The following is an 11,851-nucleotide window of genomic DNA, read 5'->3' as shown; positions in this document are numbered from 1 at the left end:
TTTATCTCAGGTGATCTTTTCTAAAAATCTTCAGTGTTGGGGGTGGCCCGGGGCAAATTAAAAGATGGTGTCAGAGACAGTTTACATACTCACTAACATAAACATGAAAGATTTTAAAAAGCGGATCAAGAAAGTGCAAATTGCTATTATCGTGTTACATGCATCTATGGCCGAGAAAATTGTTACAAACCGGGTTCAAAGTTACTCAAATTAGCCATAACCCAGCAACTTTCCTCAAAGTGATAATGCTAACCAAACTTCATTGGAACAGGGCAGCACTGTGGGAGGGTTGCTGCCTTACAGCGAGAGACCTGTGTTCGATCCCGACTACGGGTGCTTGTTTGTAGAGTTTGTAGGTTCTACCCGTGACCGCTTGGGTTTTCTCAGATATCTTCGGTTTCCTCCCACACTCAAAAGACGTACAGGTTTGTAGGCTAATTGGCTTGGTATAAAAGTAAATTGTTCCTTGTGTGTTTAGGATAGAGTTAATGTGCAGGGATCGCTGGTTAGTGAGGACTCGGTGGGCCGAAGGGCCCGTTACCGCGCTGTATCTCTAATCCAGACCTCCCAACATTTGATTTTACAAATTCATAATTTTGATGTCCAAAATTCAGAATTTTACATCAAAATTCATAATATGGCACGTAATGCAACTTTTCAGCAAAAAAAGATATGCACACCAAATGTGCATACGCATTGCGCTACATTAATGTGTGAAAAATGACCAGTATTTTCAACAGTCTGCAGTTCTTGGACTACATGTACAATGTCAGGCCTATTATGAGTATATTCTGCTATTTATAGAAAGGTTATTGAACAGATACTTTTTGCAAAACAAAAATTGTTTTGTTTTTTCTATTTTGCTTTTTCCTTACACATCCCAATTCTCATGGTATGGGCAGGTTCAACAGACTATCCCCAGTTTTTTTAGTCTGCCATCTCAATAGACAATAGGTGCAGGAGGAGGCCATTCGACCCTTCGAGCCAGCACCGCCATTCAATGTGATCATGGCTGATCATTCTCAATCAGTACCCCGTTCCTGCCTTCTCCCCATACCCCCTGACTCCACTATCCTCAAGAGCTCTATCTAGCTCTCTCTTGAATGCATTCATTGGCCTCCACTGCCTTCTGAGGCAGAGAATTCCACAGATTCACAACTCTGACTGAAAAAGTTTTTCCTCATCTCAGTTCTAAATGGCCTACCCCTTATTCTTAAACTGTGGCCCCTTGTTCTGGACTCCCCAACATTGGGAACATGTTTCCTGCCTCTAACGTGTCCAACCCCTTATAATCTTATACGTTTCGATAAGATCTCAGTGGAAAAAAAGAGAAACAAACAAAGGTCAATAGCACAAAGATTTATGACCAAATTCTTATTTTATTTAAATCATTCTGCAGAATTTACAGCTGGAACTCTGGGAATTCATATACAACATCTTTGCCTGTTAGCTTCTTGTATACAGCAGAAAATGTATCCACCTGTGGGAAGAGTAAAAGAGGGATGGCAATAAAATCAAAGTGGACATTAATTCAAAATCTGCAGAAAATTATTTCAGAACAATTCAACACTTATATACAGTACTGCTGTGCAAAGTTGCAAGTTTTCGTGTCAGATTGCAGATATAAAAAAGATTAAAACTCAATTATCACAGGGTTTAAATATCTGGCAGCTACCACCTTGGTTTGAGTGGAAGAAGTTTAAGAGGTGGGGCAAAGAACTTTAGAATATGTTTCAGGAGTAAGCAATTCAGAACTATGCCAATGCTTTATAATGCACAGAGCCAAATTCCAGGGTAATTCATAATGCTTTGCAAATAAGTTTGAACTCAACAACCCTGACAAACCCATGTAAAGTTGTTTTTGCAATTGACAGACCCACTAATAGATTTCAGTTTTGGAATTTGGTGATAAAGTGTCTGCTTTCAATAAAATCTGCCAATTAGTCTTAAAATATGAGTTATGCAATCCACAGTTCTGCTTATTAGGACTTTACATTGCAAATGCTCCACAGTTGAAAAGTATCAGTCATCAGATAACATTTTACTCCAGAATTAAATAAGTTACCACAACCATAACAGTCATCATGATTTGATACCAAAGACTCCCTTCCTATTTTTGGATTTATGGGCATTTTAGGCAAAGCCTGCATGGCTTTCTGCAGGAGAGGCCCCCTGTCTCAGCAAGTAAAAATATGGTTACGATTTTTTCAGGAAGTGACAAAGATGTTTTGAGAGGGTAGGGCAGTGAATGTTGATTTCATGGATTTTGGTGAAGCACCCAACAAGGTCCCTCATGGTAGGCTGGTCTTGAAAATGAAGTCCTATGCTATCCGTAATGAGCTGGTAAATTGGATATAAAAACTGGCTAGTTCATTGAAGAGGAGGTATATCTGATTCTGTGACCAGCGGTGCTTCACAAGGACCAGTGCTAGTTTTGTTTGCAATACAAGGGATCAGGATGAAAGGGGGGCTGATTGATAAGTTTGCAGGCATCACAAAATTTGGACTTGCGGATAGCAAAGGAAGTGTCAAAAAATACAGTAAGATATCGATTAGATGCAAATTTGGGCAGCGAAACGACATGATCCAAGGGAGAAAGTGCATGGTAAATGGCAGTACCCTTAGAAGTACAGGCACGTTGAGGGATCTTGGGGTGCAAGTCCATAGTTCCCTGAAAGTGACACCTCAAATGAGACTTGCTTTCAACAGCGGGGCGTTGAATATAAAGTTAGGAAGTCACGTCACAGGTGCATAAAACTTTAGTTAGCCCACTTTTGGAATACTGTGTGCAGTTCAGATCACCACACTACAGGAAGAATGTGGAGAACTTGGAGAGAGCACAGAAGAGGTTCATTGGGATTTTGAAACAAGTAACCACAGAAGCTGGAATCTCAAGCAAAACATGAAGTTCTTGAATAACTAATCAGGCCAGGCAGCATTCCTGGAAAACATGGACAGGCAATGTTTTGGTTCAGTCTGAAGAAGGTCCCCAACCTGAAACATTGCTTCTCCAGAGATGCTACATGACCTGCTGAGTTATTCCACATATCGTGTTTCACCTCGATGTTGCCTTGCTTAGAGAGCATTAGCTATAAGGAGGGGTTGGACAAACTTGGAATATTTCCACTGGAAACCTGACAAGAGTACAAAAAATTATGAGGCATATATAGGGAAGTTAGCCTTTTTCTCTCTTCCCTCCCCCACCTCCCCCAGGTAGAAATGTCAAACACTGGAAGGCATAGGATTGCGACAAAAAGGAGAAGTTCAAAGAGTGAAGTTTTGATATATATATATGTGTTAGGTGCCTGGAAAGCACTGCCAGGAGATAGAAGCAGATACAAAAGCAATATTTAAGAGATGTTAGGTAGACACAAAATGCTAGAGTAACTCAGCAGGACAGGCAGCATCTCTGGAGAGAAGGAATGAGTGACTTTTCAAGTTGAAACCCTTCTTCAGACTGATGTTAGGGGAGTGGGGGGGGGGGGGACAGTGATAGAATGTAGTCGGAAACAGTAAGACTGGTGGGAGAACTGGGAAGGGGATGGAGAGGGAAAGAAAGGGCTATTTGAAGTTAGAGGTCAATGTTCATACCCCTGGGGTGTGAGCTAGCCAAGCGAAATACGAGGTGCTGTTCCCCCAATGTGCGCTGGGCCTCACTCTGACAGTGGAGGAGTCCCAGGACAGAAAGGTCAGATTGGGAATGGGAGGGGGTTAAAGTGCTGAGCAACCAGGAGATCGGGTAGGTTAAGGTGGACTGAGCAGAGGTGTTCAGCGAAACGATCGCCGAGCCTGCGCTTGGTCTCGCCGATGTACCGAAGTTGACACCTGGAACAGCGGATACAGTAGGCGAGGTTGGAGGAGGTGCAAGTGAACCTCTGCCGCAACTGAAAAGACTGTTGGGGTCCTTGGATGGAGTCGAGGGGGGGGGGGTTAAAGGGACAGGTGTTGCATCTCCTGCGGTTGCAGGGGAACTTACCTGGGGAGGGGGTGGTTTAGGTGGGATGGGACGAGTTGACCAGGAGTTGCAGAGGGAACAGTCTCTGCGGAAAGCAGAAAGGGGTGGAGAAGGGACGATGTGGCCAGTAGTGGGATCCCGTTGGAGGTGGCAAAAGTGTTGGAGGATTATATGCTGTTTAAGAGATGTTAGACAGATGGCAGGGAATAAAGGGCTGCAGACCATTTTCAAACACAGTGGGGTGAGGGGCATTTTGGTGCTGTACTGTTCTATACAACATTAAAAGCAAATCAATTGTTCAGTGTCAGAAAGTTGTATGTCCATTTGCTTACGACTTTCAAAGTACACAAAAAGACTTCTTAGAATTTTTTTTAAAGCAAAATCAAAAATATATTTTGTTTATGTCACTTTCTTGGTAATTGTTCAAAGATTCAATTCCAAAAACAAGCAATAAAGTGAATTCCCATTATTGAGGAAAAGAACTCCAAATCATTACATCTAAGTGCCTACACAAATACCACTGAAACCCCAGAAGAAATTTAGTCCAAAGTTCCCAAATTAACATTCAAGCATCAATCAGTATGGGTTTCAATAGATGTTTCTATACAGTAGCTCTAATAATGAATCTGAAATAGATCAAGGGATCCTTGGTACTTCTGAGACATAAACCAATTTGCTCAAGTAGTTATGCACATTAAACTTACTTTATGTTCTACATTGTTCTGTTGCGCCTTGTCCAAATGGACTTTGATGAGCCTTGTTCCATCCAGTTTCACACGAATTCTCTTGCCCACAATTTCACTAGGGAATACCAGATCTTCAAGAATTGCATCATGCACTGCAGTCAATGTACGACTGAAAAAGAAAATTTAAAAATCATGTGTTTAAAAAGAAAAATCATAAACCCATACATGCGAAAAACTTAAAAATGATACTGATAACACCAACTAAATCTTCAGTACATTTCTTTTGTTAATACTCATAACATTTTATGTCCGTCTGTTGGCCTCGAGTGCAGGCAATGCCAAAGTGAAATGAAGAAACTGGAGCTTCAAAAAGTGCAGTATACAACTTCAAATTCCTGGATCCAAATTGTACACAAATTTAGATTTTAGTCTCATATTTGTGAATTTTACTTCAGTCATGCAGTGTGGAATCAAGCCTTCAATCCAACCAAAAAAGTTGCTCCTCAGGTTCCTATTACACCCCCCCCCCCCTCCCCCAAACCTAAGCCGTCTGGTTTCTTCATTCCCTTACTCTGGGTAAAAGACTAATTTACCTCATCTGTTCCCCCCATGATCTTATCTATAAAATCACCCCTCATCCTCCTGCACTCCAAGGAATAAAGTCATAGCTTGCTCAACCTCTCCCTGTAGCTCAGGCCCTCAGGTCCTGGCGACATCCTCATAAATCTTTTCTGCACCTTTTCCAACTTAACATCTTTTCTACAACAGGGTAACCAAATCTTAATACAATAGTCTGAATGTGGCCTCACCAATATCTTGTACAGCTATAACATGACCTCCCAACTTCTATATTCAATACTCTGACTGAAGGGCAATGTGCCCAAAGCATTCTTGACCACCCAATCTACCCATGACAGCACTTTCAGGGAACTATGTACCTGCAAGATCCCTCTGCTCCTCAACAAGTGGGGGCGTGGCTGTGTTCTGCAGCTGCGGCTCACCGGCAGTCTCTCTGTTTTTTTTTTGTTTTTTTTGTCATTGTCGTTGTTAAATGTACGTTTTGTTTTATTTTTAATTCTGTGTATGTAGGGGGGTGGTGGGGGGGTTGGGGGAAACCTTTTTTTCAAATCTCCTCCTCAACGGAGATGCGACCTTTACCGTGTCGTATCTCCGTTCGCGTTACGGCCTAACATCGTGGAGTCGGCGGCCTCCAGCTGGGATCGACCTCAAAGACTCCGGTCGCAGGGCCTGGACTTACCATCTCGGAGGCTTCGGCCGTGAGCCCTGCAGACCGCAACATCGGGAGATCGCAGGTCCCTGGCTGGCGACCGGTTTTTGGGAGCTCCAGCCGTAGCAGCTTCGACCGCCCCGAAGCGCGAGGTACGATCAACCCGCCCGCAGGCCCCTCATCGCCCTGCGTGGCCCGGCCGCAGCACTTTCCATCGCCCGGTGGGGGCTCAGGACTTTCATCGGCCTGCTCGGCTCGGCCCTGGGACTTTCCTTCGCCCGGTGGGGGCTCAGGACTTTCATCGGCCTGCTCGGCTCGGCCCTGGGACTTTCCATCGCCCAGTGGGGGCTCAGGACTTTCATCGGCCTGCTCGGCTCGGCCCTGGGACTTTCCATCGCCCGGTGGGGGCTTCAAAAAGTTGGGAGCCTCGATCACCTCGTGGCACCACGGGAGAAGAATGAGGAGGAGATAAGACTTTGCCTTCCATCACAGTGAGGGTGTGCCTAGAGCAATCACTGTGATGGCTGTTTGTGTAAAAAATTATATCTGTGTGTCTTGTGCTTTTTAATGTCTACTGCCGGACCCTGACGTGAGAGGACGCTGGCGTTGTGTATTTGCTGCTTTTCCGTCAGGATAGTTTGTCTGTTTGTTTCTATGTTGTTTTTGTAAAGCGCTTTGAGCATGCGATAAGGCGCTATATAAAATAAATGGATTATTATTATTATTATTAACACTCCCCAGAGCCCTTCCATTTGCTGTGAAGGCCCTGCCCTGGTTAGACCTACCAAAATGCAACACCTTGCATTTCACTGCCTTAAACCCTCAATGCCCAACAATACTACAAGAGTAACAGATTTCAAACATTTTCATTTTTTGCTATTTGACAGAAATCATGATTTCCAAAATCATCAACTGTGTCTATTTACTGCATCCAAAACATTGGAAAATGATTTCTTCAGCTACAATATTTATGATTCTAAAGCCAAGAGATAAATGATTCTCATCGCTTCTAACTGAAAATACCATCACAACTCCCATCAAATTCTCAATTCATCTCCGCGTAAACAAACCAATTTAAAATATATTTTGCAAGACTTTCAAAGTTAATTTGGTCAATCACTCCTGTCCGCGCCATCCAAATCATGCCACTCATCTTGTCTTTCCTTCATCCTCCAAATTTGCGACGCTAAGTTATTACCAATAAATTAAAAATTTTGACAAAAAAGTCACTAGAAATTTACAAAACTATTTTCTAGACAACAATTTAGTGACCTGATCCAAAATTAATGCCAACCGAATCCATGAATCTTTGTACTCTATTCTGAAGCCCACATCTAATTATAAAACCCCTCCCCCCCAATACCATAGATTTTTGAACATTCCCAATTCAACCATGAGTATTTAACAAGTACACCAAAAAAACATTTCACTGTACATACAAAAAGGCCATTTACCTTCTGGGACGCTTCTGCTTATTCTTGTTTCTGCTTTTTCTGGTTGGCTTTGAGAGGATTCTCCTCTAAACAAAAACAAATTTGCAAATTTGAGTTTTTAAGTAACAGGTTAATATATGAAATAGAAAGAATCATAATCAAACAATTTCATGTTTTACCTGTGCAATGAACACAACGTGTTTACCACTGAATTTCTTTTCAAGTTCACGCACAAGTCGCACTTGAATCTTCTGGAAGGACTTCAGTTGGGGTACTGGCACAAAAATGATGATTGCTTTTCTGCCACTGCCAACTTCAATTTCCTAAATTGAAAGCCAGTCAAAACTTAAATGTTTGATTCTAGTTTCTTTAAAAAAAAGTATTAAAGAGATTTTAAATCAAAATGCATCGCATGGAAGATAATTGGTTGCAAACACTTCTTCCAAAGACAGCTGAATTTATATTGCCAGAATATCCAATGTCTTTCAAGTAAATACATCCCGAGCCACTTCACATCTGCAACAACGTATCTATCCTGCAATTTTCAAAGACCCAGTAGATGCATCTGTCATTGACATCAGGAGTGCATGATAGACAGGTAAGAATTTAATCTATCTCACCTTGCAATTACCACCTCATCTACTGGGAAGCATTCTATATTATAGAGACCCATTAAGCAGGACTGCAAAGAGAAAACAATGTAATGGAACTGCCAGTCAAGCATTTGAGGGTCACCAACACACTCAAGCGAAGGTGGCCTTTGACATAATACAGCAAATGGAACCCAAACAGATGACTTTGAGAAACCAGCAGTTGAACTACAATCTAAACATGAAACTATTTGAATAAACTATTATCAGAAAACCTTGGTTTTATTATTCACAGAAATGTAAGCAGCTACAATTCAAATCCAACCATTAGAATGCTTCAACTAGAACAAAGTATTGACCCACCATGTAATATGGTAGTCAGAATGTAAACTTGTCAGAAAGAAAAAGAAAGGATACACAAACATTTTATTCAAATGCTCAACTGTTTTGCAAAAGTCTTTGAAAGACTAAGTCAAGTCACAATGAATCCTTGACATAACTGGATCGGACACATTTTAAACAGATGCACAAGAGTTCTGTTGGAGCGCGCTAGCTGGTAAGGATACTGCACTGAAAGACGACAAATTAACCGTCTAGCCTCAATTCTCATATTAGGAATCACCAGAACTCGCACAATAGTGAAGCATGCTATTTTCCCCCAATCAAGAGAAAAATTACATCAGTTGTAAAATTGTCAAAAACCCACCTTAGCAGCAGTAATGTTCAATTCCCTTAACTGTGCCTTCAGGTCAGAGTTCATTTCTAGCTCCAAAAGAGCCTATAAATACAAGATGAAGCAGTATTACACAAATGTTTAATGTTGTGGTAAAAGCTACAATCTATCCAATGTAAAACCACGTCATGAATTGCACAACTTCCATTCATTAATAATCCAGAATATAAACAAAAAATAATGAAAGGCACTATGTACTCACCTCCAAAAGCTTGGTCAATGAAGTAGGATTTAGAATCAAGAGAAAAGTGAGATTTTGAAAGCCTAGATTAATTTATTGTCAGTTGCTTGTGTGGCCTTACTTTGGCAATGGAGCACGGGGCAGCCCAGGACAGAAAGGTCAAATGGAAATTGGAGTTATATGGGAGTTAAAATGGTTAGCATACCAAGCATATGCGTTCAGTGATAACAGTACAGATGTGCAAAAGAAGCCCTGGAGACAGAAGAATGCAGAAGCTCGAGTCTGGAGCACAAAAATGAACTACTGGAAATCAGCAGGTCAAGAAGCATCTATAACAGCAAAAGGATGCGTGTGCTGATATAGCATCTTGATCCAAAATGTCAACAATCCCTTTGGCTACATAGTTGTTGCTTGACCCGTTGCGTTCTTCCAACAGTTTATATTTTGCTACATAAGCCCTTATTGGCAATTCTCTGGCCACAACCAGGTAAACAGGAAGGGAAATGTAGTCCCGTCCAAAATGCAGGACACATGCACTGCAACAAACAATGTGGCCAATCTTATCAAAGGTTATAACAGTGCCTGGAGGCACACACATCTTTGTCACAATCACAGTAAGCATCAGCAGTAACCATTGAAGTCTCATTACAGTAGCAGGGAGGAAAAGGCCACACGGCAGGCATCTAGTAAGGTGGGCAAAAATGTCAATGTAGAGGGTATAAATCCTCAAGTGTCAAGAGAAAGGAGGGATTGCTCAATCATAAAAACAGCTCAACTTGGCATTTCAGCAGACAACTAATAATGGTAACCAAAAGCACTCTTATTGACTGACAAAGCATCTAGGAAATGAATTAGAAATATAGAAAATTGGTGTAGGAGTAGGCCATTCGAGCCAGCACAGCCATTCAATATGATCATGGCTGATCATTCAAAATCAGTACCCAATTCCTGCTTTCTCCCCATCTCCCTTGATTCCATTAGCCCTAAGAGCTATATCTAACTATCTCTTGAATACATCCGATGAATTGGCCATCACTGCCTTCGGTGGCAGAGAATTCCACAGATTCACAACTCCCTGGGTGAAAAGTTGTTCCTCATCTCAGTCCTAAATAGCCTTTTGAATTTTATATTATATGTTTTTATAAGATCCCATCTTATCCTTTTAAATTCCAGTGAATGAATACAAGCCCAATTAGTCCATTCTTTCATCATATGTCAGTTTCGCCTTCCCGGGAATTAACCTAGTGAACCCATGCTACACTCCCTCAATGGCAAGAATGTCATTCCTCAAATTAGGAGACCAAAACTGCACACAATACTCCAGGTGTGGTCTCACCAGGATACACCCTGTGCAACTGCAGTGGGACCTCCTTGCTCCAACACTCAAATCCTCACGCAATGAAGGCCAACATGCCATTTGCTTTCTTCACTGCCTGCTGTATATGCATGCAATTTGGAGATAAGTAGGTCAGGGGAGCAGAAAGCGTGCATCATTTGTATTTCAACAAATTCAAAAATGAATTTGCAATAGATAAGACGAGTTGGACTAAAACCTGCAATGGCATACAACTTTGGTATTCAAGGATCATGAGGTGATGGTATTGGACGTTACATTAAGTGGGTTACAGCGGAAGAGAAAGACCATGTGGTCTCCGTTGTAGCAACAAGTGTAACTTCCTTGTTCTTGTAAGGTTAAGATGTCTTATAGAAAATAAATGTTGGTAAAGCTCATGAGGATTCCCCCATTAATGAGCAATAAGGCAAGCCTTTAGGACCAATGCAAATCCTAGACAGTTCTCACATCCTAGCCCTCACAAGTACCGATCCAATGTATTGAACACTCAACGCATTAACCACCAACGCATCCGATTTTGCAATATCAAAGGACTTCCATGCTGAACCGTCGCACATGATACCGACGTACCTGAGAAATGCCAGACTCGAATTCATCCGGCTTTTCGCCATTAGGCTTCACGATTTTGGCGCTACTACTAAACATGGCCTATCACTGAAAAGGAAGAAAAAACTACTGTTCAGATCAGTCTGAAAAAATGTTCCAACCCGAAACGTCGCCTGGCTATTCCCTCCAGATACTGCCCGAGCCGCTGAGTCAGTCAGGGAGATCCCAACCCCACATGCGCCGGACGAGGTGGATAATTTGTACACGGTCACTACGGCCAGACATCAAAATATAGAAATGTTTCACTCGAACTTGCGAGCGGTGAAGTCTAAGCCAGTTTGTGGTTATGCGTTGGCGCTGTTGAGATTGGGGTTACCCTACGACCACATAAGCGGCCTACCTGGATGAGGAAGGAGTACAAGAAGATAACTGCAGATGCAGGTACAAATCGAAGGTTTTTATTCACAAAATGCTGGAGTAACTCAGCAGGTCAGGCAGCATCTCGGGAGAGAAGGAATGGGTGACGTTTCGGGTCGAGACCCTTCTTCAGACCCGAAACGTCACCCATCCCTTCTCTCCCGAGATGCTGCCTGACCTGCTGAGTTACTCCAGCATTTTGTGAATAAAACCCTTGGATGAGGAAGGAGTACGCCCCGGGACGGGTTGTGCTGACAGGGGGTGCAAGCCTGGCGGCTGCAAACGGGGCGGGAGCCGCCGAGCGCACGCGGTGGAGCGCGGCCCGGATTCCCAGGCCCAGCCGGACGCGCAACCGCACACAGCTCCCTCCTGCCGTCAAATAACCCTTCTCCCCCGCGGTCACATCCGCCATCCGGCCGCCCGGCCGGGCGAATCCGAACCATCTCGCCCCCACCGACCGACCGCCGCCGCGCCGCGGATATCGAGCTGATCTGCGCGGTAATTTGTGGGGAATGTGAAGCGGCCGCCGAGACGGGCACCGACCTGGGTGAGGAACGGCCGAGGAAGAGGGCCAGCTATCGCGAGACTTGCCTTTAATAGCCCGCCCCTGCTCTCGCGCAGTACGGCCGGGGTTGCCGCGGCAACGACGCAGCGACGCAGCCACGCGCCGCCCTCCACCCCTCCCGGTGGCGAGATGCATCCACAGCCCGCCGGGCATCAGTACTCAC

At 43.4% G+C, this 11,851-nt stretch overlaps 1 protein-coding gene across 1 annotated transcript; it reads right to left on the bottom strand.

The window, feature by feature from the left end:
- Positions 1–1,348: 1,348 nt before the first annotated feature.
- On the bottom strand, positions 1,349–11,691 carry rps7 (ribosomal protein S7). The gene is made up of 7 exons (XM_078400086.1): positions 11,667–11,691; positions 10,731–10,814; positions 8,599–8,670; positions 7,482–7,625; positions 7,324–7,388; positions 4,660–4,810; positions 1,349–1,480 (listed from the first exon to the last, which is right to left on the bottom strand). Exons 2-7 carry the CDS (start codon positions 10,803–10,805, stop codon positions 1,403–1,405), a joined length of 585 nt encoding a protein of 194 aa, XP_078256212.1. The 5' UTR covers positions 10,806–10,814; positions 11,667–11,691; the 3' UTR covers positions 1,349–1,402.
- Positions 11,692–11,851: the final 160 nt, after the last annotated feature.

This window comes from Rhinoraja longicauda, chromosome 5, assembly GCF_053455715.1.
Source record: "Rhinoraja longicauda isolate Sanriku21f chromosome 5, sRhiLon1.1, whole genome shotgun sequence".
Taxonomy (NCBI): domain Eukaryota; kingdom Metazoa; phylum Chordata; class Chondrichthyes; order Rajiformes; family Arhynchobatidae; genus Rhinoraja; species Rhinoraja longicauda.
The sequence above is the reverse complement of the archived record's forward strand: the minus strand, read 5'-3'. Positions and strand labels throughout refer to the sequence as shown.

Excerpts from the sequence above, each read along its gene's own strand:
- rps7 (XM_078400086.1), bottom strand. The coding sequence starts at position 10,805 with ATGTTTAGTAGTAGCGCCAAAATCGTGAAGCCTAATGGCGAAAAGCCG. Across the intron at positions 8,671-10,730 it reads TCGAGTCTGGCATTTCTCAG|GCTCTTTTGGAGCTAGAAAT; the intron begins GTACGTCGGTAT and ends TTGTATTTATAG. Across the intron at positions 1,481-4,659 it reads AGAACAATGTAGAACATAAA|GTGGATACATTTTCTGCTGT; the intron begins GTAAGTTTAATG and ends CTCTTCCCACAG.